Here is a 27,909-nt window from a genome sequence, read left to right on the forward strand (position 1 = left end):
TACCGGGGTCACATTACCACCATTTCCCAAGGCCACAGAGAAGATTAACCGGACATTCATGGGTGACTTTCCCGTTCAAGGTACAGAAGTCATGTAAAACTATCACTAGGATCACAAAACAGTCCATGAGAATCCCTGCAACTTACACAAGAGGCATTTCAAACAGGGAAACTAATGACCTCTCTCTCTCTCTCTCACATATACATCAACGCATGCAGACAGTATACTTCAAACAGCCATGGTCAGAGTTCTTTTAGGTTTTTAATAACAAGCACTGGGACAACAGCACTGGAATATACCTGTGTGTGGAGTTCTACAAGTACATGACTGTAATTTTTTTCGTTTGGTAGACAAATATGTATTGCTTCCAGCGGCTCTGCATCTTACATAATATCGTCATAAAAAAACACATACAAGTAAAAACAACACAGCCAACGGATTGAACACATGACATGGATGATTGCGAGGGCGGGCGGGGGAACCTCATAAAACAAAATGGCAACTTAGGGCGATTAAATAAATTCTGGAGATTGTAAATTCAGACGGTTTTAAGTTAGTGTCAGTTGCGTCGATCAAGGACTCTGGTCATCCATCACCATGTCCTCGATGATAAGCGCTGAGGACTGGCTCTCGGAGTGGCCCAGGGAGTCCACGCCCACGTCTGAGGAGTGCATCATGGGCTGACCTGACGGGGGAGAGAAGGGAAGGTGAGGGAAGGGATGGACGGTCAGAAGGAAGATGGGAAGAGAGAAAGCACACAAATTACAACAGAAACTTCATTTTAACCACTACCACAACTACCACTACTTTCTGTATGCTGGAACAGTGCTTAGTGGACTTCTTTGTTTGTTATTGTTCCCCTTAAGAAATCAGTCAATGGGAGCATACACCGGGGAGCACGTCACCTCACCCACCCTACGACACCAAGTCCGGGGTCCCACCAGGTGAGTCTCCATGCAGGCCCCCTTCCCTTCCCAAGTACCTCCGGACAGGATCTATTAACTTGCTCAAGCCATGAACTCCGTGGGCGTCCCCTTGGCCTCCTCCATTCAGGATTGTCTCTTACAAAGACCCTTGAGACCTTAAGAAAGAAAAAGAAAAAAGGCATCTTCACCTATACTGGACCCAAGCAGGCTGGTGTCGCTGAGAGGCTCCTCGGCGGAGGCTGGCGTGAGGTCGCTGGTGTTGGTGTCCGTCCCCACCAGCTCCGACGGCAGGTCCAGTGGAGGTACATTGTCATCCCCTGAGGGTGAGAGTTTTGGAATATATTGGAAAAAAAAAAAAAAAAAAAAAAAAAAAAGCTGGATTAGTCTTGAAATTTTAGAATATATTGATAATAACACAAGTAACAAATTTAAAGTTAAAATTTTTGGAATATATTAAAAAGTAACATGCTTGTGTGAGTAATGAAGTGTAAAAGTGAAAATAAAAATAAGTAAAATGAAAAGACTTCAACAAGAAATAACAAATAAATGATAGGAATAAATAGAATAATAATGAATGAAATGAAAAAAATGATAAAAACACTAATTATGTTTGATGATTCCTTCATATCTCACTTAGTAATGTCTGACACCCTCTTTTAATTCAGCATCTTAAGACACACACACACACACACACATATATAAAGAAAGGGACATATATTTTCACAAAGATTACTACCACTATTATCCTCATCATTATCATCTTGTATCATCATCATCGTCTCGTATTACCATCAACATTATTACTATTATTATTTGTATTATCACTGGCCCCATTACTATCATCATCAGTCCCCCTCACCCACCACTCACATACAAACACAAAAAAAAGAAAAAAAAGGAACATGTATTTTCACTATGATTACTACTATTATTACCATCATTATTATCATGTATCATCATCATCATCATTGTAAGAAGGACGAACATCAAGGAGGAGAGACTCTATGGGCCGTATTGCAAGTCGAATCCGAGAAATTGAGTTCCTACAAAGATTGGTTTAGGGCTGTATTACAAGTCCAATCCGAGAAATTTCAGGTACCTACAGAGTTCAGGATGAATAACTCTGTAGGGACCTGAAACCTCTCAGATCGGACTTGTAATATGGTCCCTAAACTGACCTTTGTATGAACCAGAAACTTCTCGGATTCAACTTGCAATATGGCCCTATGATTGCCAAGAATAAGAGACTCAGGGGCAATCAGGACATTAAATGAAGAAGAACACCCACCCTGGAACGCCGGTGTCTGTGCCATGAGCTGCTCCATGACGGTGTTGAGGAGGGTGGTGGCTGTGGTGTCGTCACGGTGCAGGGACAGCGCCTTGTGCAGAGAAACCACCGCCGCCTCGTAGTCCCCCACTAACGCCTGAACCAGACCCAGCGCGGAGTAGGTTGACGCCACACCTGGGCACAACCGCAGGGCCTGGAAACAATCATTATCATCATCAGCATTTTTTTCCTGTCAGTATCATTATTAGTATTTTCTTCTTTGTCATGACCATCAACGTTATGGGTCGTATTATAAGACATTTTCGCCTTCCAAGAACAGCTATTTGACAAGGCTTTCGTAGGAGTTGTGGGCATTTCCAGGAGTAGTTTTATGACCCTGGTGGTAGTTTGACCCTTCCTCTGTATCATGAACCTAAAGCAACACACATTTGACAAGGCTTTCGTAGGAGTTGTGGGCATTTCCAGGAGTAGTTCTATGACCCTGGTGGTAGTTTGACCTTTCCTCTGTACCATGAAACTAAAGCAACACACATTTGACAAGGCTTTCGTAGGAGTTGTGGGCATTTCCAGGAGTAGTTCTATGACCCCGGTGGTAGTCTGACCCTTCCTCTGTACCATGAACCTAAAGCAACACACATTTGACAAGGCTTTTGTAGGAGTTTTGGGTATTTCCAGGAGTAGTTCTATGACCCTGGTGGTAGTTTGACCTTTCCTCTGTACCATGAAACTAAAGCAACACACATTTGACAAGGGTTTCGTAGGAGTTTTGGGCATTTCCAGGAGTAGTTCTATGACCCTGGTGGTAGTCTGACCCTTCCTCTGTACCATGAAACTAAAGCAACACACAAATATTTGACAAGGCTTTTGCAGGAGTTTTGGGTATTTCCAGTAGTTCTATGACCCTGGTGGTAGTCTGACCCTTCCTCTGTACCATGAAACTAAAGCAACACACATTTGACAAGGCTTTTGCAGGAGTTTTGGGTATTTCCAGGAGTAGTTCTATGACCCCGGTGGTAGTCTGACCCTTCCTCTGTACCATGAAACTAAAGCAACACACATTTGACAAGGCTTTCGTAGGAGTTGTGGGCATTTCCAGGAGTAGTTCTATGACCCTGGTTGTAGATTAACCTTTCCTCTGTACAATGAACCTGAAGAAACACTCATTAGAACCCGACTGAGCCCCTCTTTGACCTTTGGAAATAGCTGATGTGAGAAGCGGAAGTGTCTTGTAATACCAACCTATAAGTAGTCATCTTTTTCATCACCATCATCATTAGTTTCGTCATCTTTTTCATTCCTCCTCCTCCTCCTCATTATTAGTATTGTTATCTTTCTCATCATTACTAACACTGCAACCATCATTATCAGTACAGTCGTTCCTCAAATAGTACGGTTTCGTTTTTTTAAGGATTGTCACAGAAGATCATTTAGGATTTTTAAATTTCCTGCTTGTCGGGAAATTAAAAAATCCTATAAAATCTAAGAAAATCCACATAAAACCAAAACCAAACTATTGGAAACCGTACTATTTAAAGGACGACTGTATTATCGAACTATACGTCATCTTCACTAGCAATCCCATTTTCTACAGAGGCAAGGTAGACTAAATAAAAAAGAAAAAGAGAGGGAGAAAAAAATCCTATGTCGTACCTGCTGGTGGAAGTGGATGGCCTCCTCATACTTGGCCAGCTTGCGGCAGGTGTGCGCCAGGTTGTTGAGGAGCGCCGACCACTTCTCCGGAACCACCGCTGCCGCTGCCCCGCCCTCCTCCACCAGCGCCACCGCCTGCCGCATGTACGTCTCCGCCACGGCAAACCTGTATTGGGTGAGGAGGTGTTGGGGGGGAAAAAGGATATGTGATTTTTTTGACGGTAAAGGAAACAAAATAAAGCTTGCTAATTCACTGATCCTGCAAAGTAAACAAAAGGAGTGGCCAGATGAAAGGTCAATTTCGTATGGAGAGGTGTCTTGATATGGTGAGTGAGTGAGTGTGTGAGTGTGAGTGTGAGTAAGAGTCTGTGAGTGAGTGTGCAAGTGAATGAGTGTGTGCATGTGTTCTATTTATACAACTTACATGATGAAAACTATATAATTAACCTGGAAAAAAGTGAAATAAGGTGTACTATTATGCTCAAGAATTCTAGAGGAAAGACTGAAACTGAATTAAACTAAACTAAACTCAGATTGAAGCTAAACTAAACAAAATGAAACTTAAACTCCACTCACTCCTGGTTACTGAAATATGGTGTACTATTATGCTCAAGAATTCTGGGGGTAAGATTGAAAATGAATTAACCCGGTAGCAGCGAGGATCATGTTTCTTAATGGCCCCTCTAAGCGAGAAAAATGACAAAAAATCATCACTCACACAAACCATTTCATAATATATATCAAAGCATTTGTGATCAGTTTATGTATCATCTATTTTGGGGGGTTTATATCATGGTAAAAATTTGGCCCGTCGTTGCTCCACGGTAAAGACACAAATTTGGTCGCTGCTACCGGGTTAAACTAAACTAGACAGATTGAAACTAAACTAAACAAAATGAAACCAAGGCTCCACTCACTCCTGGTTACTGAAGGCCACCACCCCAAGCTCATGAAGGACAAACGGATCAGACGGCGCAATCTCCAGAGCCTCACGGAAGAACTTCTCGGCAAACTTTGGGTTGTTGGTGAGTCCGTACTCCATGCCTATGTACAGCAGCGGCAGGTGGCACCCCTTCATGAGCTGCGCCGCCTTGAAGTACGCTGCCATGGCCTGGTCGTGCTCGTTCTCGGCAGCAAAGGAGTGGCCGTACGCAACCCACGCTGGCCCGAAGACGCGGTCGAGAGTGGTGGCCTTGCTGAGGTAGCGTCGCGCCTGTTCGTTCTTCCCTGTTTGGTGTGTGGCAGGGAGGGAAGGGTGACGATGAGGGAGAAAAGGAAGCTATACTAATAATGGTAACAAGGAAAAAGAAGCTATACTAATCATAATAATAACAAAATCATTCAAAGCCCTGACTATAATGTTGGATTCAGGAGATCACAACCCAGTTCATAATAACAGATGTATAGATGTATTAATAATAGACAGGAAAACAGCTTCTGGTAACAATCATATGAATCAAACATCAGATTTACTATTGAACAAATATATATATACACAGCACCTCAAGAAAGGAATGACTTAATAAAAAGTTATCACAAAAGACCATGAGTGTAACAAATTCCTGAAACCCTTGAAGAGCGTGTGATACCAAATTAATGAAGCCCATGACAGCAGAAAGAAGAGATAGAAGCAGAAGCAAGAAGAAAGGAAGAGCAGGGATCCAGCACTCACCTATTAGATAATAATAACACCCGACTGCAAACCAGGCGAGGGCGCTCTCTGGGTAGAGGTCCACCAGTTTGTGCGCCAAGAGGAAGAGTGCTGAGGAGACATCAAGAAACATTAACATCCATCATTTCTCAGAGTCAAATGAGCTAGTTCAGACAGACAAGAGGTCACAACGCTGCCAGATTTTCGTACTCAGCCGATTATATTTCCCGACTTCCTACCCCCAAACTGTCTTCTGGGCTCCAATAACGAAACTAATTTATAGTTATCGTTAAAAGAGTGAGATTCTGATGTTTCTTGGCGTCTTAGGCGTCAGAAACAGGTAAATACTACGCTCTGAGTACGACAATCTGGCAATGGTGCAAGAGGATCATCACTAAGTTATCATTTTTTTTTTTCCTGCAGAGTATTAGATTTAGGAGACACCTATAAATCCAATACTCATTTATTATTTATTACTTAGGTCAGTATTCTTAGACTTCTTTCTCTTATATCAACTATTTCTAAAAGCCAATAAAGAGGTTAAACGTGTCTCTATGAGTGTTTCTTTACATTCACGGTACGGAAGAAGAGCCACACTACCACCAGGGTCACAAAACTACCCCTGGAAATGCTCAGAACACCTATGAAAGCCTTATCAAATATGTGTGCCTGGTCGCCGAATGTTTAAGAATACGACCCTTAGTTAAGCTTCCTGCCTCAGCCTGCAAGCCGACACTTACTGTTTGCCTCCTTGAGCTCCACCATACAGGAGACATGGATGGGCAGGCACTCAGTGTGGTACGGGTCTTTCTTCAACACCCTGGACAAAGAATGTAACAATTTAGAGCCTGGAGACAGTTTTGATAATAGTGTTGCATTTCATGTTGGCTGAAAAAGAAGTAATTATCTCTGCAAAGGTTCAAAACTGCATGAAAAAATAGGGTTTTCTGATTGCTCTAGACAACAAATTGATTCTAAATTGGTTTATCAAATGACTGCTTGGATAAAAAAAGGGCATTTCAGAGTTTACAAACAAAGTACACCAAATTACTTAATACTTCTGAATGTAACAACACTCAGGAAGCTAAGAATATTAAATGAAGAAGAAGGGAGAAAGAAGGAAACTACACGCATAAACGGAAAGTACAAATATTAAAATAAGTACAACAAATTACTTCATACTTCTGAACATAACAACACTCTGGAAACTAAGAATATTAAACAAAGAAGACGGAAGAAAGAAGGAAACTACTACACAAATAAATGGAAAGTACAAATATAAAAATAAGTACAACAAATAACTTACTACTTCTGAATATAACAACACTCAGGAAACTAAGAATATTAAATGAAGAAGACGGAAGAAAGAAGGAAACCACTACTCACAAAAATGGAAAGTATAAATATAAGAATAAGTATAATCTCCACAGTCAGCCACAGACACCAACAGCCTCGACACTCACTCCTGGGTCAGCCGAGAGCACTGTGAGAAGTTGCAGTTGTAGTAAAGCTTCTCCGCCTGCGCTGTGAGGAAGTCGGCATTGGTGGCCAGCGCTGCGGCAGCCTGGGGAAGGATCTGGTTGGGGGAGCAGTACTTGTTGGTGCGGGTCTGGTACACGGCCTTCACCACGGTGCCCTCGGCCTCGCTGCACCACCCGGACAGAGGCAGCGAGTTGAGGAGGTCTTGCTCTGAGGGGGAAGACAGGATAATCACACTCTGCACATTGGTAAGGGTTAACCTGTTGACTGCAGATTTCCTACAAGAAGACCTCACCAAGCAACAGGAATGGATCAAAATGTGGCTGCTACAATCCAATGAAGAAAAATGTAGTCTTGCACCTTGGGAGGGGATATCCAGCACACCAATACCACATGGGAAACACTCTACTATCCACCACAGAGGCAGAGAAAGACCTGGGACTATATGATATCAGGCTACCAGTGAAGGGATATCCAGCACACCAATACCACATGGGAAACACTCCACTATCCACCACAGAGGCAGAGAAAGACCTGGGAGTATATGATATCAGGCTACCAGTGAAAGACAAATTCGTTCCAATCGCAGCGGACGGGTTAAAATCCACTCCACCAAGACCTATTACCCTTTCTCCTTCTTCTATTTGTTTTACAGCAAGGGAGGCAGTGACTTCTGGAGGAGCAGAAAAAAGAAGAAGAGATAGAGTAAGAGTAAAGGGGAAGAGGCTGTGCTCCATAATCCTAAACATATCGGGCTCCCAACATGACTATTTTCGTGGGTAACTTTTCCGTTCATGAAGCAGAAGTCGTGCAAAACTATCACTAGGAACACAAAACAGTCCATGAAAATCCCAGCAACTTCCATAAGAGGCTTTTCAAACAGGCAAACTGAGATGCCAATATGTTTAACCCGGTAGCAGCGACGGGCCAAATTTGTGGCTTTACCGTGTAGCAGCGACGGGCCAAATTTGTACCATGATTTAACCCCCCCAAAATAGATGATACATAAACTGATTACAAATGCTTTGATATATATTATGAAATCGTTTGTGTGAGGGGTGATTTTTTCTCATTTTTCTCGCTGAGAGGGAACATTAAGAAACATGATCCCCGCTGCTACCGGGTAAAGAATATGGGCTTTTGTCTCTCTAGCCTGGCGTCCTCACCCTCCTTAGCGGTGAGCATGTGGTGCTGCGTGAGGGCGTGTATCGCCTCGTAGCACAGTGGGTCCGCCTGCACCGCCACCTGGAAGCTCTCGGCCGCCAGCGCTCGGTTGTCCGTCGCCTCATAGATGTACCCCTTCAGCAGGTGTGTGGAGCAGGTGGTCTGAGGGAAGGGAAGTGAATATTATGCTTTCCCTCGTCGTCGTTAGGAGCAGTGAGTGGTGGGCTTTTTTTTTTCCATATTTGTTTCCTTTCTTTATGCCCTTGAACTGACTCCTCTGCTGTAAAAAAGAGAGAGAGAGAGAGAGAGAGAGAGAGAGAGAGAGAGAGAGAGAGAGAGAGAGAGAGAGAGAGAGAGAGAGAGAGAGAGAGAGAGAGAGATTATAAGGTCAATATCTTTTAAGGAATGAAGGGAGTGAGTAGAAGGCTTTTTTTTTTCTACACTTTTTTTGTTACCTCTGAGCCGTCTCCTTTATTGTAAAAAACAAAACAAAACAAACAAACAAACAAAAAAAAAACTGTGACATATTGGCTGAAAAGGAAGTCAATATCTCGGCAAAGATTCAAAACTGTATGAAAAAATAGTTTTTTTATTGCTCTAGACAACGAATTGATTCTAAATTGGTTTATTAAATTTCTGCTTGGATAAAAAAAAGAGCATTTCAGGATTTATAAACAATGGCATCCTTACTTTCACAGACAACACAATAAAAAATACTGTTTCTCAAAGTATGGCAAACATTTTCAAGATTTTGTGGACATAGGAAAAAAAAAATAAAAATAAAAAAATAAATAAATAAATAAATAAATAAAAAAAATAAAAAAATAAAGCTATGGTGGCGCTGTGATGGGAACTCTCCACTCACCGACATGACATCATCGATCTCCGGCACAGACAGAGGCTCGCCCTCCACCTTGCCGGCCGTCACGTTGTTGTTGTCGTTGTGCTCGAGGATGTTCAGCGCCGCCGGATACTCCCCGACCTCGTAGTGGCACAGCGCAACCAGGTAACGGCAGGTGAGATTCTAGAGGAGACGGGGGGAGGGAGAAAGAAGAGCGTATTAAGACACCTCTCCACCCAAAATTAGCCTCTCTTTTGGCTACTCTTTACTTTTATCTTTTATAGGAGCAGTGAGTAGCGGGCTTCATTTTGTTTTGCACTCTTTTTGTTGCCCTTGAGCCGTTTCCTTTGAGTAAAAAAATAAATAAATAAATAAAACAAAAAATAAATAAAAAAACAAAAATATCCTGTAAATTCACTTGCTCTAACTTGGGAACCTTGAATTTACTGATAACTCAAGAACAGGAAGAATTTTACCTCATTTCATTTTCTTAGATTTTGTTGAAGGAATATAATGGAGCTCTCAGTCTCCTAGGCAATGCAATATACACAAATTACACTTTTTTTTTTTTTTTCAGCAAAGGAGATGGCTCAAGGGCAACAAAAGGTAGCTTCATGATGTCTTCTTGTAGGAAATCCACAGTCAAGGGGTTAAAAGCATTTGTTATTCACCCTGAGCAGCAAATCTTAAAAAATAGTGTTGCCTCTAGACTCTGCTATTTCCCAAACATTACAAAGCATGTGCTACGTACCCTGAGCAGCTTGTGTTGAGTGAGGAGCAGGATGGCACGGTGGTACTGCTTGGTGAGGAAGAACGTCTGCGCCAGCCAGTAGACATCGGCTGCCGCGCCGCCACTCAGGCTCACCACTTTGTCCGCCCAGAACATGGCGGCCTTGTAGTGATGCTGCGGAGAAGGGAGGTGAGATGAGGCATACGTAGTGTACTAGAGGCTTTATTTTTCTTAGCTTAACGTCCTTATTCTCCCTTATGGGGTTGGACGGCTTATTACCTTTTCATGTACCAGTATAGAAATAAAACTGGGTAAAGATTCGTTTTAGTACAGTGCCAGTATTTCATTACCTATCTAACCTAAAACTGTTCACTGAAACCATAAAATAAAAAGTATCTCTATATAAAACTGAATACATAGATCACTTATATCACTTATATTAGCAAGCCCACTTCCTACAGAGGCAAGGTAGACTAAAGAAAGAGAGACGGATGTAAAAATAAACCAAATGAACCAAATAAAGACGAGAAAGAGACGACACACTCAATATTAAACCCTAAAAATTATAAAATGTTTTGAATCTTATGAAGGGGAGGAGGGGCCATGCCTTCTACCTCCCCCTCCTCCTCTTCTCTCCGTCCCTCCCTCACTTCCCTCCACTTCTCCTCCTCCTCCCCTCTCCTCACCCTCTCTATGCAGCTCCTGACCACCTTCCTGAACTTGTCCAGGTCCAAAGAGTCCATGGGAGAGGTCGGCATGGATTCAACCTCCTCCGCCATTGTTTACACTTTGTCTCCATAGAGATGTGTAGAAGTAGAGTAGCGCGACGTCAGTGTTTGTGAAGCCATCATGCCGCCATCTTGGTATTCCTGTACTGGATAACTTGCGGAGAGAAATGGAGTACGTTGGGAAAGGCCTTTGTCTTCTATATAGTAATGAATGAAGATGGTGATAAGGAATGTAAAATCTGCCTTGACATGGAGATCATAGGGAGGCATAAACTCGATCTCCTATTCCGTACATTAAAATTTTGTCTATCTGTCTGTCTATCTTTCTATCTATCTGTCTATCTATCTATCTAAATGTCTTCTTCTATCTCCTATTCCATTTTTTGCTTTCCTTCTTTCTCTTTTTGTTTCACTATTTCGTTAATTTCTCAGATCATCCCTCCTTTATTATCCTCTCTCTCTCTCTCTCTCTCTCTCTCTCTCTCTCTCTCTCTCTCTCTCTCTCTCTCTCTCTCTCTCTCTCTCTCTCTCTCTCTCTCTCTCTCTCTCTCTCTCTCTCTCTCTCTCTCTCTCTCTCTCTCTCTCTCTCTCTCTGCTTCTGACGGTAATAGCCTCCGAGCCCTTGTCTACTCCATTGTAAGCAAGGGAAGCACGAGGTCAGACCCGCCCCCACAGCTGACCGCGATCTCGACCCAGCTGATTGGCCTGTCCTAAGGGGGTAATTTTATTAAACATTTCGGAGGGCCCTTAAGTCCACATACATATTCGACAAGGCTTTCGTAGGTGTTTTAAGCCTTTCCAGTGGTAGTTTGATGGCCCTGGTGGTAGTTCGATCCTTCTTTTAAACCGTGAATCTAAGAAAACACTTATTAGACACATGACCAAGTGGCTATAAAGATGCGAAGCTTATTAAATGGACATCAGTGGGTTATCCATGGAAGCAATTAAGACTCGCTCACTACGATGTCGTCAATAAGTGCATATCGAGGATTATTATATATTGCTGCGCCGACAGTGGAGCGGGGCCTTAAAACCTCATCAACGGTCAACGGTAAACGGTAGAACCCTGTTGATGTTGGGTTTGGGCTTTTAACCTTCGCGTGTTCATGTTATATTCGTGTATAAACAGCATATGTCCCCCACACACGCGAGCACGCACGTTCAATTAATTATAAACATTAATACTACTAGCTGTCTCTCTCCACACACACACACACACACACGCACACACACACGCGCGCACACTTAAAATTCCCTCACAATCTCTTGCATGGTGGGGAAAATGAGGAAAAAACGGAGGAAAAGAGGAGAGAAAAGAGGAGAGAAAAGAGGGGAAAAGAGGGAGGGAGGAAGGGACCAAGCAAGGGGGGACTAAGAGAGAGAGAGACAGAGAGAGGGAGCCAAAGATATTTCAGTGTGCATGTGACGTGGCAGCAGGAGGGTGTGTGTGCCTCCTCTCCGCTCAATAGCAGTGCCACAAACCCAAAACAAACCTCCATAACACCCTCCACAGTGCCACAGGACGCTGAGGATGGTGAAAACTGGCACTATAGGAGGTGAATAAGGAGCCTAGGTGGGTGGAGTGTCCGTAGAGGTGACAGAAGGGCCAGTTTTAAGGTAGTGGAAGTAGGATTTTTGCCCATACTGCGCCTGGCACAACCACCACCACCACCACCGCCACCGCCACTCAGCTGACGGCCGCAAGATTGGCAGGTAAGTCCTTCATTATGCAGGTGAGAAAGGTTAATTAAGGGCCTCAGAAGAACACCTGTATGGGACTTTACCTGGATAACTCTCTCTCTTTGTTATAGTTTACGTTGAATTGTAAGTTTTTCATTATACAGGTGAGAGAGGTTAATTAAGGGCCTCAGAAGAACACCTGTATGGGACAACAATAAATATTTCAATTAAAAAAGGTGAGAGAGGTTAATTAAGGGCCACAGAAGAACACCTGTATGGAACTTTACCTGGAGAACTTTCACTGTCTTTGTTATAGTTTACGTTGAATTGTGAGTTTTTCATTAGAGAGGTGAGAAAGGTTAATTAAGCACCTCAGAAGAACACCTGTATGGAACTTTACCTGGATAACTCTCACTGTCTTTGTTATAGTTTACGTTGAATTGTAAGTTTTTCATTATACAGGTGAGAAAGGTTAATTAAGCACCTCAGAAGAACACCTGTTTGGGACTTTACCTGGATAACTTTTACTCTCTTTGTTATAATTTAGGTTGAATTGTAAGTTTTTCATTATACAGGTGAGAAAGGTTAATTAAGGGCCTCAGAAGAACACCTGTATGGGACTTTACCTGGATAACTTTCACTCTGTTATTGTTTACGTTGAATTGTTTTGTTTACTTTGTTTCGTCAATTTGGTTCGTCTTCAGGATAAATATAATAATACTTTCCCTTACTGAAGAAAAATTACGCATTGCTTTAAATTCTCTTGATTCAATGATCGTAGACTTTTTATTAAGCTTCTGAAAAATAGAAATATATAAATACTCACTTACTTCTTCTTACTTTAATTAGTACATTTTTATTTACTTTACTAACTTTTATTTACTGCTTTACTTACTCTTTATTTACTTTACTAACTTTTATTTACTTACTTTACTTACTTTTTACTTATTCTACTAACTCTCGCTCATTTTTTATATACTTTTCAAACACTTACTTTACTTATTTTCGACTTTACTAACTTTATTTACTTTACTTATTTTACATACTTACGTTACTTACTTTTAACTTTCTTGCATATTTTACTTACTTATATATCCTTTCCCTGATCTGAAACTCTTGATAATAAGTGAAGAGAGGATTGGAACCGACATCCTGGAATGAAACGGAACTGGAACCTTCTCAAAGCCTCTCTGTGTCTCAACCCTTCCAGAACCTCATTAATTTTACGAAGAGAAGGAGGAGGAGGAGGAGAAGAGGAGAGAGTGGGAGGAGGAATAGTAGATGAGATGGAGAGAAGGGAGGAGGAGGAGGAGAGCGGAGAGAGTGGGAGGAAGAATATAAAATGAGATGGAAGGGAAGAGAGGAGGAGGAGGAGGAGGAGAAGGAGGAGAAGGATAAGAGGAAAAAAGAAGAGCTGTGAACGGAGGGGAAAGAGGCGGAGGAAGAGAAGAGGAAAGGAGGAGGAGGAGGAGGGGGAGGAGGATAAGAGGAAAAAAAAGTTGTGAGCGGAGGGGAAAGAGGCGGAGAAAGAGAAGAAGAAGAAGAAGAAGAAGGGGAGGGGGAGAGTTGTACAGAAATTGTCATCTGTTGTGGATTATTTATTCTCTCTCTCTCTCTCTCTCTCTCTCTCTCTCTCTCTCTCTCTCTCTCTCTCTCTCTCTCTCTCTCTCTCTCTCTCTCTCTCTCTCTCTCTCTCTCTCTCTCTCTCTCTCTCTCTCTCTCTCTCTCTCTCTCTCTCTCTCTCTCTCTCTCTCTCTCTCTCTCTCAGCGGCACTGCATCACATCCAAAATTTCCGGGAACCGCGCCCTCTCTGGCCCGCTCAAAGTCGATAAGCCAGCGGGGGAGAGACAAACAGAAACAAAGAAGAAGAGGAAGAAGTAGAAGAAGGGGAAGAAGAAGTAGAAGAAGAAGTAGAAGAAGAAGCTAGAAGAAGAAGAAATAGAAGATGAAGAAGAGGGATAGGCAACCGTCTATTTCTTTTTCTGGAGGTTGGTAATTCTAAACCCTCTAACATGGATGATAAAGAGAAATATAAGGAAAATGAAAGGGAAAGAATAGCCAGCAAGAAGTAAGTCGACGATTTTGTTATTTTCTTTTTTTACACAGACATTTTCGTAAAAAAATGTCAGAAAAAGGAAAGGAAAAAGAAAACCAACACTATAAAGAGAAATATAAGGAGAATGAACTAGAGAGAATAGCCAGCAAGAAGTCGACGGTTTTGCTATTTTCTCTTTTACACAAACATCCTCGTAAAAAAAATATCAGGAAAGGAAAAAAAAGAAGAAAACCAACACTGTACAGATTCTGGAAGCTAGTAAAACTCTTGTCTAGATACTAAAAGAACCGTATAAGAAACAAAAACTTGCAAGAGCTCCAAGTAAAGTCGTTTTCTTCTTTATTTTCCACCCAAATCTTCGTAGGGAAAGGAAAAGTATAAGAGAACAACTCTCTTTACATTCTGGAAGCTGGTAATCCTCAACAAACGAAGAAGGGCTCTCAGGAAAGTCTACATAATTCTCTCTTTTTCCTAGATTTTCACCGCTTGGAACCATAACAAGAGGAAAAAATAACAATAAAACAACACTCCATGCATTCTGGAAGCTAGTAATACTCAACAAACGAAGAAGGGCTCTCAGGAAAGTCTACATAATTCTCTCTTTTTCCTAGATTTTCACCACTTGGAACCATAACATAAAGAAAAAAAGAACAAGAAAACAACACTCCATGCATTCTGGAAGCTGGTAATCCTCTAACCTAAGGGAAAAAGAGATAGAAATTCAACCCGTAACGGAAGAAACGAAGAGCTCTCACGAAAGTCTTAATTTTTCTCTCATTTTCCTAGATTTTCACCGCTTGGAACCATAACAAGAGGAAAAAATAACAATAAAACAACACTCCATACATTCTAAAACCTTGCAGTCTTCTTATCTAGGCAAAACAAAAAGAAAAACAACCCGTAAGAGAACAAATAACGAAGAGCTCTCAGGAAAGTCTTAATTTTTCCCTCATTTTCCTAGATTTTCACCGCTTGAAACCATAACAAAAGGAAAAAATAACAATAAAACAACACTCCATACATTCTAAAACCTTGCAGTCTTCTTATCTAGGCAAAACAAGAAGAAATTCAACCCGTAAGAGAAGAAATAACGAAGAGCTCTCAGGAAAGTCTTAATTTTTCCCTCATTTTCCTAGATTTTCACCGCTTGGAACCATAACAAGAGGAAAAAATAACAAGAAAACAACACTTCATACATTCTAAAACCTTGCAGTCCTCTCATCTAAGGCAAAACAAAAAGAAAAACACCCGTAAAAGAAGAAACACACACAATCCAGTCGACGGTTTTCCTTTTCCCTTTTCTCCCGCAGCTCTGCACCGGACGGAAGGGAGGGCGAAGAGGAGGAGAGGCGGAGAGCGGAGAGGCCGAAGCGAGGGAGGACGAGCGACGCAATAGCCAGGCAGCATGGCGGAGGAGGGCGACTTTAATTTCACCCTGATGGAGGCGCTGGGGGGGCAGGAGGCGGCGCAGGAAGTAAACGTTACCCTGGACAATTTGCTGGACCCCGCGAACTCCACATTCTTGGGCAAGTCATCAATTCGGTCACCCGGAGTCGTGCTGGGTGTGTATAGGTCCAAGGGTTCGAGTCTCCGCTTGGTTAAGTTTCGAGGCACTGACGCATGAGTGGAACGGACGGGAATGGGGGCGGACAAACGGACAGGGATGAAAGAACGGAGATGAAGAGACAAACACCTTTTTAATATTTACTGTCCGTTGAGGCACTGACGCATGAGTGGAACGGACGGGAATGGGGGCGGACAAACGGACAGGGATGAAAGAACGGAGATGAAGAGACAAACACCTTTTTAATATTTACTGTCCGTTGAGGCGCTGACGGATGACTGGAACGGACGGGAATGGGAAACGGACAAACGGACGGGGATGAAAGAACGGAGATTAAGAGACAAGCACCTTTTAAATATATGCTGTCCGTTGTTCTATGTTCTTGGGTTTTGAGGCAGTGACGGATGAGTGGAACGGACGGGAAAGGGAACGGACAAACGGACGGGGGTGAAAGAACGGACAGAAAGAGACAGTCACCTTTTAAATATCTACTGTCCTTAATTTCCTGTTCCTTCTTGTATTTCGAAGCACTGACGGACGATTCAACGGACACATTAACGGACGGGAAGGGAAGCGGACCTGCGGACGAGGATGGAAAAACAGTTATTAAGAGACGAGCACGTTTTAAATGGCTTCTGTTTTATTTTTTTATTATTTTTTAGTGTAGGATTATCTGTTTTTGCATCTTCCGCCTGCATGAAAAGTGAGAGGTGGTATGTTTTTTTTTGTTGATATTTCTTATTTTTTTTTTTTTTAGTCTTAGATATTGACAGACAGACAGATAGATAGATAGATAGATAGACAGACATAACATTCATTCAATCATTCATTAACTTTTTTTCTCTCTCTCTTTCTTTCTTTTTTCTTTCTTTCTTTCTTTCTTTCTTTCTTTTTTTCTTTCATGCATTCATTTACTAATTTTTCTTTCTTTTTTTTTCTTTCTTTCTTTCATGCATTCATTCACTCATTTTTCTTTCTCTCTCTCTTTCTTTCTTTCTTCTCTCTCTCTCTCTCTCTCTCTCTCTCTCTCTCTCTCTCTCTCTCTCTCTCTCTCTCTCTCTCTCTCTCTCTCTCTCTCTCTCTCTCTCTCTCTCTCTCTCTCTCTCTCTCTCTCTCTCTCTCTCTCAAACCCCTCAACCCATCAACTCCCAATATATCTCTCTGGCAGGGTCCATCTTCTCGTGTGAGGTGTGGACATCCCCCCAACACCTACTCTTTCAACTCGCCAACGGGTGCTTCTTCGTGAGCTACTTGGCGCCCTCACAAAGCAAAGGCCTTCTCTTCATGCACTGCGTCCTCATCATAGGTAAGAGGAAGAGTGAGTGAGTGAGTGAGTGAATGGCCCTTGCTCTCACGGCTGTCACTGTCACCATCAATACCATCAACGTAGTCTCCCTTCCTCTGTTCTCCTACCGTCTGTTCCTCACTTTCTTTCTCCATAAAATTTTATTGCTAGACTCTTTTCCTATTTCTGGTTTCCTTATGCACTGTGCGTGATTCCAGGGAGGGTTATTCAGGCAGTGTATCCATTCCAGTTTGCCCTTTCATTCCAGACTTTCTTCGTGGACCTGGAATATCATCTGTGGCCTCAATGTACTTCTGCTAGACTGTATTTCCATTCCCATTTTTGTGATTCCAAGGGGAGTTCTGAAGGCAGGTTATCCATTCCAGTTTACCCGTTCATTCCATTCCAGTCTGTTCTCTCATTCCAGGTTTTCTTCTTCACCGTATCTGGACCTGGAATATGATTTGCGCTATACTGTCTTGCGATCCCCAGTTTTGTGATTCCAGGGGGAGTTCTGAAGGCGGTTTATCCATTCCAGTTTGTCATTTCATTCCAGGTTATCTTCTCGCTCAATTCCAGTTTGCCTTTCGTTCCAGCTTATCTTCTCACTCCATTCCAGTTTATCTTTCATTCCAGCGGATCTTCTCACTCCATTCCAGTTTATTTTTCATTCCAGCTTATCTTATCACTACATTCCAGTTTCTCCTTTTATTCCAGGTTTTCTTCTTTACTCCACCTGGGCCTGGAACGTCATCTGTGCCCTCAATGTACTCCTGCTAGACTGTCTTTTTATTCCCAGTTTTGTGATTCCAGGGACGGTCATGCAGGCAGGTTATCCATTCCAGTTTCTCCTTTCATTCCAGGATTTCTTCTTTACTCCACCTGGGCCTGGAACGTCATCTGTGCCCCTGACGTGTTTTCCTGGAATTTCACGTTCATGCTGCTCAACATGGGTCAGACGCTCTACATCATATACCAGATGCGGCCAGTCAAGCTGAACAAGGAGCTGGAGGCGATGTACGAGGCCCTCTTCCAACCCCTGAATGTAAGTGTTGGTTGCGGTGTTTGGGCTATTTTTTGGGGGGGTTGTTTTTGGGCTAGTTTTTTTAGGGGGTTGTTTGGGCTGGTTTGGGCTGTTTTTGTTTGTTTTGATTGTTTTGTTTTGGTTGTTTTGGGTTCTTGATGTTTTGTTGTTGCCTCTTTTTCCCATTTTCTGTGGATTTTTTAATATTTTTTTTATTCTTCTTCCCGTTTTTCATTTTCCGTTTCTCGTTTTCTTTGGATTTATTTATTATTTTGTCTCCATTTTTTATTCTCCTTCCCATTTCTCATTTTCCATTTCCCGTTTTCTTTCGATTTATTCATTATTTTGTTTCCATTTTTTTTATCCTCCTTCCCATTTTTCATTTTCCGTTTCCCATTTTTTTCGATTTATTTATTATTTTGTTTCCATTTTTAATTCTCCTTCCCATTTCCCATTTTCTTTGGATTTTCGTGTTATTTTGTTTCCATTTTTTTATTCTCCTTCTCATTTCTCATTTTCTATTTCCCATTTTCTTTTGATTTACGTATTTTTTTGTTTCCATTTTCTATTCTCCTTCCCATTTCTCATTTTCTTTGGACTTTCGTGTTGTATTACCTCCATTTTTATTCTCCTTACCATTTCTCACATTCATTTCCCATTTTCTTTGGATTTACTTATTATCTTGTTTCCATTTTCTATTCTCCTTCCCATTCCCATTTTCTTTGGATTTTCGTGTTGTATTGTCACCATTTTTTATTCTCCTTCCCACTTTCCATTTTCTTTGTATTTACTTATTATCTTGATTCCACTTTCTATTCTCCTTCCCTGTTTCATGTCTCATCTTTTATCTTTTATCTTCTGTCTTCGTTTATCTCTTCTTTTTAAGTGTTCTCGTGGGCGGCAGGAATTAAGCTCATGACCTCCTCTCTGCATATTCCAACTGGTGTCTCTTCTTGCCTCTGTATTACTGCCCATTTGCATACTTGGCTGCGTGACTTATCCAGCGTGTCTCAGTCCCTCTATTTATGACTTTGTCTGTCTTATTTTCTTTCTTTTTTCTTGGTTTTGGTTCTTTCTTTTTTTTCTTTAACTTTTCTTTCTTTCTTTCCTTACCCATTTCTCTCATTTCTTTCGTTTTCTCGTTCAATCTTTCTTTATTTTTTCCCTCTCTCTCTCTCTCTCTCTCTCTCTCTCTCTCTCTCTCTCTCTCTCTCTCTCTCTCTCTCTCTCTCTCTCTCTCTCTCTCTCTCTCTCTCTCTCTCTCTCTCTCTCTCTCTCTCTCTCTCTCTCTCTCTCTCTCTCTCTCTCTCTCTCTCTCTCTCTCTCTCTCTCTCTGTCTTTACTCCTCTCTCTCTCCACCCCCCCCTCTCTCCCTCTCACCCCACCCCTCTCTCCTTCTCTCTACAGGTGCCCCGTCTACTCTTCAAGCGCCTGGTGTCGGTGGAATACGCCCAGGTGATGTCCCTACACGCTGGTGAGGCTTACGCGATGCAGAACCTCACCAGAACAGACAGACTGGGACTTCTGCTCTCTGGGAAGGTAGGAATGAGATGGGTGCAAAGGGTGTGGTGGGAGGCTGGGATGGGTGCGAGAGTGTGTGGTGGTGGGAGGGAGTATGGGATGGGGTTGTGTTGGTGTTTGTGTGTGTGTGTGTGTGTGTGTGTGTGTGTGTGTGCGTTTTGTTTTCCTCTTCGTTTTCTTTTCGTTGCTGTTCATATTGTTTTCCTTCTACTACTATTGTTACTGTGTGTGTGTTTGTATATATGTTTCTTGTTCTTTTTCTTCATTTTTCTTTTGGTTCTTGTCCATATTTTTATACTTCTGCTTCTCCTTTTAGTTCTTCTTCTTTTTAACCTTCATCTTCATCTTCATCATCTTCATCATCTTCTTCATTTTCTTCTTCTTCTTCTTTTTCTTTCTTTTTCTCCTTTTTCTTCTTTTTCTTCTTCACCATCTTCTTCTTTGCAGGTCAACGTGATGGCGGACAACCAGTTCCTGCACTCCATCACCAGCATGCAGTTCATCGACTCCCCCGAATTCGAGTCTTCAAGAGCATCGCTGGAGGACAAATTCAAGGTACGCGAGAGGTTAAAATTTCTAAGCGCTTTGTACCTCCTTTTACTCCTTTACCACACCTTCCTTCTTCTGAATTAGTCGTGTTAGGGTAGTTTTACGTACCTTTAGTCGTTTGTTGATGTTTTGAGAGCTTGTTAAGTGTTGTATGAGCCATTTTTCTTTCGTTTCCAAGCGGTGTTTCGGTAAGGGTGACGGGGTAGTGAAATCCGGCATGGCGTGTCCGTGGAGTTTGTAGAGTTTCATGCGCCGCCGACCTTCCGTATCAGAGGAAACCCTTTGTTTATCTCTGTTTTTACTTATCTACACTTTGATTACTTGATTGTTAGGCTTGAATTTGATAGCATGGAATAGTTTTACCTTTGACAGTGCTGATGTAGTGGTTGTTATTGTTATGTGCATGAAATAAAATAAAACTTCAAAATTGGTGATATTCTCTGATAAGTTAAGAAAGTAAAAGAAAAGGAAAAGTGAAGTAAAATTAAGGGGGAGGAGAAGAAGAAAACAGAAGAAAAGAAAGGAAAGGGAAATGAAAAAAATGGAATAGAAAAAGGAAAAATTAAAGCAAAAACCAAAACAAACGCAAAAAAAACCCCGAAAAAAAAGAAGAAACGAAAAAGTAAAAAAAAGAAGAGAAAAGAAGTAAAACAACAGGAAGAAGAACAAGAACAAGAAAAATGAGTCAAAACAGCACTAACCACCCAAACTAACCTAACAACCTAACCACCAATCCCTGCATCGCCCTCATCTCCCTCACAGGTGTCGATTATCGCTGCCACCTCCTGCCGGTACGTTTTCTGGCACCGCACGAGTCTGGAGTACCTGTTCGTTAAGGAGTCATACCTGGCGGCCGTCCTCTCCACCCTGATCGCCCGGGACATCACCACCAAGCTGTACCACATGAACCAGAAGGTGAGGTAGACATTTAAATAGATAGATATAGATAGAAAGATAGACAGGTTGATCAATAGGTAAACAGGTAGATAGATAGAAGATAGAGATAGATAGTGATTTTTTTTTTTACAGCAAAGGGGACAGTGCAAGGGCGTAAAAAAGAAAACAATAATGAAAAAAAGCCCTAAATAGATAGATAGGTATAGATAGATAGATAGACAGATAGACAGGTAGTTCGATAGGTAAATAGATAGATAGATATGAAGATAGAGATAGATAGTAAGTGATGTTAAATTTATTGCTTCTATTTAATCCATTTTTCTTTTTGTTTACTTTCTATTTGTTTTTCTTTAGTTTTCTTTATTTTTCTTTTACTTTCCTTCCCTTATTTTCCATTGATGCATATTTTTCTTTCATCATCTTTTTTATTTTTTTTATTTTCTCTCCTTTCCTTCTTTCTTTTCCTCTTTTTAAATTTTCTTTTTACTTTCTTTCCCTTACTCTCCTTTTATTTCCATTTTTTTATCCTCTCTTCTATTTTCCTCTTCTTTACTCCTTTCTTTTCTTTCCTATTCTCTACGTTATTTTTCTTCTGTTTTTTTCTCATTCATTTCCCTTCCTTTAAACTTTTCATCACGTACTTTCCTTTCCTTTCCTATCTTTCCTTTCCTTTCCTTTCCTTTCTTTCCGTTCCTTTCTTTCCTTTCCTTTCCTCCTCCTCTCTCCTCCCATTTTCTTTCTTGCTGGGGTAACTTAATTAGATTTACTGGTGTACGTGAAACACACCTCCGCGCTAAAAACACAAGAAACGAACACTTCAGGAGGCCCGAGGGAGTCCTATAAATATTTAACTTGGAATTCCAGGCCCACCTCTCTTTAGTAATGTACCTCCAATCTATTATTTATCCAGCATACGTGAAGCTTCCATTCTGCGACCTGTGAGAATGGAAGAAAATGCTGGTTTGAAGATAACTAATATATTTGTTTCCGCTATGGTACCCCTCTCCCTCTCTCTCTTCCTTCGGTTATACTGAAGAAGACTCATAGCTAATATATTTGTTTCCGCTATGGTACCACCCTCTCTCTCTCTCTCTCTCTCTCTCTCTCTCTCTCTCTCTCTCTCTCTCTCTCTCTCTCTCTCTCTCTCTCTCTCTCTCTCTCTCTCTCTCTCTCTCTCTCTCTCTCTCTCTCTCTCTCTCTCTCTCTCTCTCTCTCTCTCTCTCCCTATCCGGTTATATTGAAAAAGACTAATATTTTCACACCGTTTTTTTGGGGGGGGATTTGTCTTTCGCGTGGCGCAGATTGTGACGGAGAAAGGCTCGCACCTCGATATCCGGCTCCCGTCCCTCACGTCCTCCCTCTCCTCCTCGTGTGGTGGGGAAGGCTCTCTGCGTTCACCTGCCAGATTCTCCATAAGGTAAAGAGTGCCTCCTACCTCACCCCTCACCTCTGTCCCCTCTTCTCTCCCTTTTCCCTCACCCCTTCCATCACCTTCTCACCGTCACTCTTCTCCGCTCACCCCTTTCTCCTCTCCCCATCACCCCTTTCCTCTCGCCCCTTCCTTCACCCCTCTCGCCCTTCCTTGTAGTCCCCCCTTCCACATATTGCTTCCCTTTCTTCGTTTTTTTTTCTTTTTCTTATTCTGACTTTTTTTTTATTTCTTCTTTCCTCATCATCTTCGTTTTTTTATTTATGTGATTTTTTATGTTTTTTAACTTTTTTTTCCTCCTTCTCTTCTTTCTCCTTTTCTTCTTCTTCCTCTTCCTCTTCCTCCTCCTGCTCTTCTTTCATATCCTCTTTAATATATTTCCCTCTCCTCCTCCTTCTCTTATCCTCCTCCTCCTCCTCCTCCTCCTTCTCTTATCCTCCTCCTCCTCCTCCTTCTCACTGTTCTCTTTCTTTTCTTTTTGATATATTTTCCCCTCCTCCTCCTCCTCCTCTTTCTCCTCCTCCTCCTCCTCTTATCCTCTCTTCCTCCACCTCCTCTCCTCCTCCTCTCCTCCTCTTATCCTCTCTTCCTTAATACGTTTCCTCTCTCCACCACCACCACCACCACCATCACCACCATCTATTCTCTCCCTCACACGAACCACAAACCAAAACAAACCTAACTTCAACCACCCCAGCAACCCCCCAAAACCACCTATCTCCCCCCCTTCTCTAGGTCTGGGGTCGGCGGGGGGCTTGGAGGCGGCCACGGGGGGAGCGGGAGTAGCGCGGGGGGCGTGGGGTGCGGTGGGGGGCTAGCTTCCTCGCTTGCTGGGGTGGCCGGAATGGGAACTTCTACCAAGCACTCTCGTCTCGGCTACACCATCCTGCCCACCTCGGCCCCGCGTGAGTATTGATTTGCTTGCTTACTTAGTGGGTTGGAGGGGGTAGAAGGGGTGTGTGTGGGGGTGTGGAGGGGTGAAGGGATAATAGGTATGTGTGTGTGGCGGGGTGAGGTTGGTGTGTGTGTGTGTGTGTGTGTGTGTGTGTGTGTGTGTGTGTGTGTGTGTGTGTGTGTGTTTCTTGTAGGTAGTGATTTGGTTTGTGTTTCTTTGTTTTGATTTTCTTGATTTCTTTGTGTTTGTTTATGTATGTGTTTGTTTGTGTGTGTGGGCTTTCTTTCTCTTCCTTGTTTGTGTGTGTGTGTGTGTGTGTGTGTGTTTGGGTATTTTCAATCTTTCTTTCTTTCTTTCTTTCTTTCTTCGTTTCTGTGTTTGTGTGTTTGTGTAGGTTATTTGTTGCTGATGTTTGTTTGTTTGTGTGTGTGTTTGTGTGTGTGTTTGGATTCTGTTTCTTACTTTTTTTTGTTTACCTGGAGAAGTGTTGCGTGTTGTAAATTGTGTGTTTTCTCTCTTCTCTCTCCTCTCTTTGTTTTGCTCTCTATATTTGTTTGTTTGTTTGTTTGTGTGTGTGTTTGGAGTTTTTCTTAATTTTCTTGACCTGGAGAAGAGTTGCGTGTGGTTGCAAATTCTGTGTGTTTCTCTCTCTCCTCCTTCTCCTCCTCCTCTTCCTCTTCCTCTTCCTACTCTTTCGTTTTCCTCGTACTTCCTTTTGTTCCTCTCCTTCTCTCTCTCTCCTCCTCTTCCTCTTCCTCTTCCTACTCTTTCGTTTTCCTCGTGCTTCTCTTTGTTCCTCTTCTTCTTTGCGAGCTCATTTATCTTAGTTTTCTTCTCCATTTCTTCCTCTTTCTTCTCTCTTTCCTTCTCCTTCATTTCCTTCTTCTTCTCTGTTTCCTTCTCCTTCAGTTTTGTCTTTCTATTTCACTGTTTCCTCTTTCTCTTCTGCTTCTGGTGATCAATTTCTTCCTTCCTTCTTTTCTTCTAGTTCCTTTCGTCTCCCAATTCTTTCTTTCTTTTCTCTTTTTTTCCTTTCTCTGATGATCCCGCTGGTTCTATCCTCTTTATCTCCTCTTCTTCCTTCTTCTGCTTCCTTCTTCTTTCTTCCTCACCTCCTCATCTCTCATCTTATTTCTTTGTCTTCTCGCTTCTTCACAAACACATCCTCCTCGTTCTCCCTTCATCGTCTCTTCCTTCCTCCCTTCTCCCTTTCAACGCCTTCTTCTTCTCCTTCTTCAGGGTACGAGGGTCGGGATAGGCTGGACCTGGCGTACCGGGAAGGGGGGCGTGGTACGTACAGGGAGAACGGCTACGTACCCAACGGACGGCCGGAGATGACGCCCCTTACCGAGCTGCCCTCCACGGACTCCCTCACGGACGCCGCCCATGATATCCACACCTGGTTGGAAGACTCCTCGCGCTACACACAGAGAGAGTAACACACCTGACCCACACCTGATACACACCTGAAAACACACACACACACACACACACACACACACACACACACACACACACATACACACACTGACCTAAATACTAATCAGGTAAATTACATTATCATTTTTTTATCTGTGATTTGCATCTTTTTGTACGTTTGTCTGTCTGTGTCTGTGATTTATCCTTTTTTTTCTTTCTTTTTGATATATATTTTTTTCTGTCTTTATTTGTTTCAGTATCTAAGTTTATTTTTTTACCTGCATTTTTCATTTTCGTGTACGTCTGTTCGTGTGTTTTTATCTTTTTTTTTTCTTTGGTAATCTCTTTCTATCTCCATCTTTCTATTTTTTTTATATATATTTTTTTCTCTGTCTTTGTTTGTTTCAGTCTTTAAGTTTATATTTTTACCTGCCTTTTTCATTTTTGTGTGCGTCTGTTCGTGTGTTTTCATATATTTTTTTAGTAATCTCTTTCTATCTCCATCTTTCTATCTATTTTTTCTCATTATTTTTTACCCTGGCACATTCTGAACACAACACAAACTCCATATAAACCACAACAATTATCCACAAACGTTTGATAATCTCCATCCAGATATATATTCCTATTTACATATACAATCTAACGTTAACTCATTTATATCATGACCTATAATGACCCAAAGGCATATAACCGTGACCTTGTATATACCACTGTGATATTATAATGAGATGTGATAAGAGGCGTGACCAGCATCCTGACCCCATTCTTAGCCTTCTGCGGTACTACAACAAGCTTCCTGCGTATCCCTCAGTGCAGTTGTCGGAAATGGAAGTGGCTTGGTCAGTTTCCTCAGTTAATAGCCTTTCTAATCTGACTTGTCTCCTAACCTTATTCTTACCTTTCTTCTGCGGTACTACAATAACTTCCTCAGTGCAGTTGTAGTAAGAGGAAGCCGTTTGGTCAGTTTCCTCAGTTAATAAGCTTTTCCAGTGTGACTAGTCCCCTAATTGACCTCTCTTTTGGCTACTCTTTACTTTTATCTTTTATAGGAGCGGCGAGAAGCGGTCTTTTTTTTGTACTCTTTTTGTTGCCCTTGAGCCGTTGTGTCCTGTGATGTAAAAAAAAAACCTCTATTCTTAACTTTCTTCTGCGGTGCTACAACAAGCTTCCTGCGTATCCCTCAGTTCAGTTGTAAGAGGAAAAGGTTTGGTTACTATCCCAGTTTATAAGCTTTTCTAATATGACCAGTCTCCTAACACTATCCTCAGTTTTCTTCTGCGGTGCTACAACAAGCTTCCTGCGTATCCCTCAGTTCAGTTGTAAGAGGAAAAGGTTTGGTTAGATTCCCCAGTTTATTAGCTTTTCTAATGTGACCAGTCTCCTAACACTATCCCCAGTTTTCTTCTGCGGTACTACAACAAGTTTTCTGCGTATCCCTCAGTTCAGTTATATAAGGATAAGGTTTGGTTAGTTTCAGTTCAGTTGTAAGAGGAAAAGGTTTGGTCATTTTCCTCAGTTTATCAGCTTTTCTAATATGACTTGTCTCCTAATACACAGAGACACGACAGTCCTCGTCGACAGACCGACTTGGTCGGCTAGATTTCGATCGCCGATAGAGTCAGTCTGTCGGCTCCCTGCTACGGGCCGCCTTTGGCAAAGGCCAGTGCTCCCTCGTGCAAGAGGGGGCAATCTCCCCCCCCCCCCTCCTAATACTATCCTCAGTTTTCTTCTGCGGTGCTACAACAAGCTTCCTGCGTATCCCTCAGTTTAGTTTGTCGGAAGAGGAACAGGATTGGTCAGCATTTTCAGCCTCTCAGCCTTTCTAATCAACATGAATCACCCGTATTATCAACAGTATGTCCCTCCTACAGGTATTATAATGTAAACGTATATGATTTGACACTAGGATTCGTTGGTGAAGATAATCCGCCTTTCCTTCGGTGCTTCTATTTATAAGTTATGAATGACAATGGTTTATGACTATCAAGAAAAGAGTGATTTATGTGTTACGATTAAGTTTATTACACGAATTAACAATGTACGTATTTGTAACTGACGGTGTCTTTTATTAATAAGTTACTAATTACAGAGGGTTTAATGGGTTTATGAGTATCTCGAAAAAAAGAGGAATTTATGAGTTACGATTAAGTTAAGTACACGAATTAACAATGTACGTATTTGTACTTGCCTTTGCTTCGGTGTCTTTTATTAATAAGTTACTAATGACAATGGGTTTAATGGGTATATGACTATCTCAAGAAAAAAAAAGAGTGATTTATGAGTTACTATTAAGTTTATTACACGAATTAACAATGTACGTATTTGTTTCTGCCTTTCCTTCGGTGTCTTTTATTAATAAGTTACTAATGACAATGGGTTTAATGGGTTTATGACTATCTCGAAAAAAAGAGGAATTTATGTGTTACAATTAAGTTTATGTCACAAATTAACAATGCACGTATTTGTAACTGCCTTTCCCGCTGTCTTTTCATAATAAGTTACTCTTGACAATGGCTTAGTTGCTCTATCTCAAGAAAAAGAGTGATTTATGTGTTACGATTAAGTTTATGACACGAATTAACAATGCACGTATTTGTAACTGCCTTTCCTTCTGTGTCTTTTCATGATTACTTACTCTTGACAATGGCTTAGTGACTGTCTCGAGAAAAAAGAGATCTATGGGTTTTAATCGGGGGTTGTGTCCCGTCTCCTGGGATCTGTTCCCTTCTCCAATAATTCCTTCCCGTTCTGTCTCTCTGCGGCATATGCCCACAGATGTTGCGCCGACTAAACGAAACTTTCAAACTTTCTATGGGTTACGATTAAGTTAAGTGCACGAATTAATTACACAACTGTATAAAAAATGCAATCAGACTTACATTTACTGTTTTATATCTTGTTAATAATATTCGTTTCGTCTCTTAGTGGTCAAAAATAATTGCTCGGTTGGCTGAAGATTCTTTTACACAATTGCACGAGGCTCCCTTTAACTATGACCCGAATGAACTGGCGTGACCTCGATGACCATGTGTGTGCGACCTGACCTCGACCTTGTGAGTGCGTGCGTGTGTGCGTGACCTGACTCCACTTATCTGAGGCTGTAAATAAAGTGTAATCATTCTTCAAGTG

At 41.8% G+C, this 27,909-nt stretch overlaps 2 protein-coding genes across 4 annotated transcripts; one reads left to right on the forward strand and one right to left on the reverse strand.

Annotated features, from left to right (window-relative positions):
* Positions 1 to 242: 242 nt before the first annotated feature.
* LOC126985560 (cell division cycle protein 16 homolog) lies at positions 243 to 10,528 on the reverse strand. Its single transcript, XM_050840695.1, has 12 exons — positions 10,416 to 10,528; positions 9,751 to 9,903; positions 9,024 to 9,182; positions 8,161 to 8,320; positions 6,979 to 7,204; positions 6,256 to 6,335; positions 5,537 to 5,626; positions 4,782 to 5,091; positions 3,865 to 4,030; positions 2,215 to 2,407; positions 1,115 to 1,243; positions 243 to 685 (listed from the first exon to the last, which is right to left on the reverse strand). Exons 1-12 carry the CDS (start codon positions 10,506 to 10,508, stop codon positions 573 to 575), a joined length of 1,872 nt encoding a protein of 623 aa, XP_050696652.1. The 5' UTR covers positions 10,509 to 10,528; the 3' UTR covers positions 243 to 572.
* Positions 10,529 to 11,885: 1,357 nt separating this feature from the next.
* LOC126985561 (popeye domain-containing protein 3-like) lies at positions 11,886 to 27,902 on the forward strand. 3 transcript variants are annotated; one of them, XR_007738788.1, is made up of 11 exons: positions 11,886 to 12,170; positions 15,505 to 15,756; positions 16,927 to 17,064; positions 17,907 to 18,088; positions 19,475 to 19,606; positions 20,036 to 20,143; positions 20,900 to 21,052; positions 22,336 to 22,451; positions 23,199 to 23,368; positions 24,598 to 25,984; positions 26,113 to 27,902. XR_007738788.1 is itself a non-coding variant. In XM_050840697.1 (10 exons), the coding sequence occupies exons 2-10, from the start codon at positions 15,600 to 15,602 to the stop codon at positions 24,795 to 24,797; spliced, it is 1,356 nt and encodes a 451-aa protein (XP_050696654.1). In that variant the 5' UTR covers positions 11,886 to 12,170; positions 15,505 to 15,599; the 3' UTR covers positions 24,798 to 27,902. The 3 variants fall into 3 exon arrangements, 2 of the variants coding, with proteins under 2 accessions (XP_050696654.1, XP_050696655.1); XM_050840697.1 differs by having other exon boundaries at positions 24,598 to 27,902; XM_050840698.1 differs by having other exon boundaries at positions 15,505 to 15,720; positions 24,598 to 27,902.
* Positions 27,903 to 27,909: the final 7 nt, after the last annotated feature.

The sequence above is a fragment of the Eriocheir sinensis genome, chromosome 59 (genome assembly GCF_024679095.1).
Source record: "Eriocheir sinensis breed Jianghai 21 chromosome 59, ASM2467909v1, whole genome shotgun sequence".
NCBI lineage: Eukaryota > Metazoa > Arthropoda > Malacostraca > Decapoda > Varunidae > Eriocheir > Eriocheir sinensis.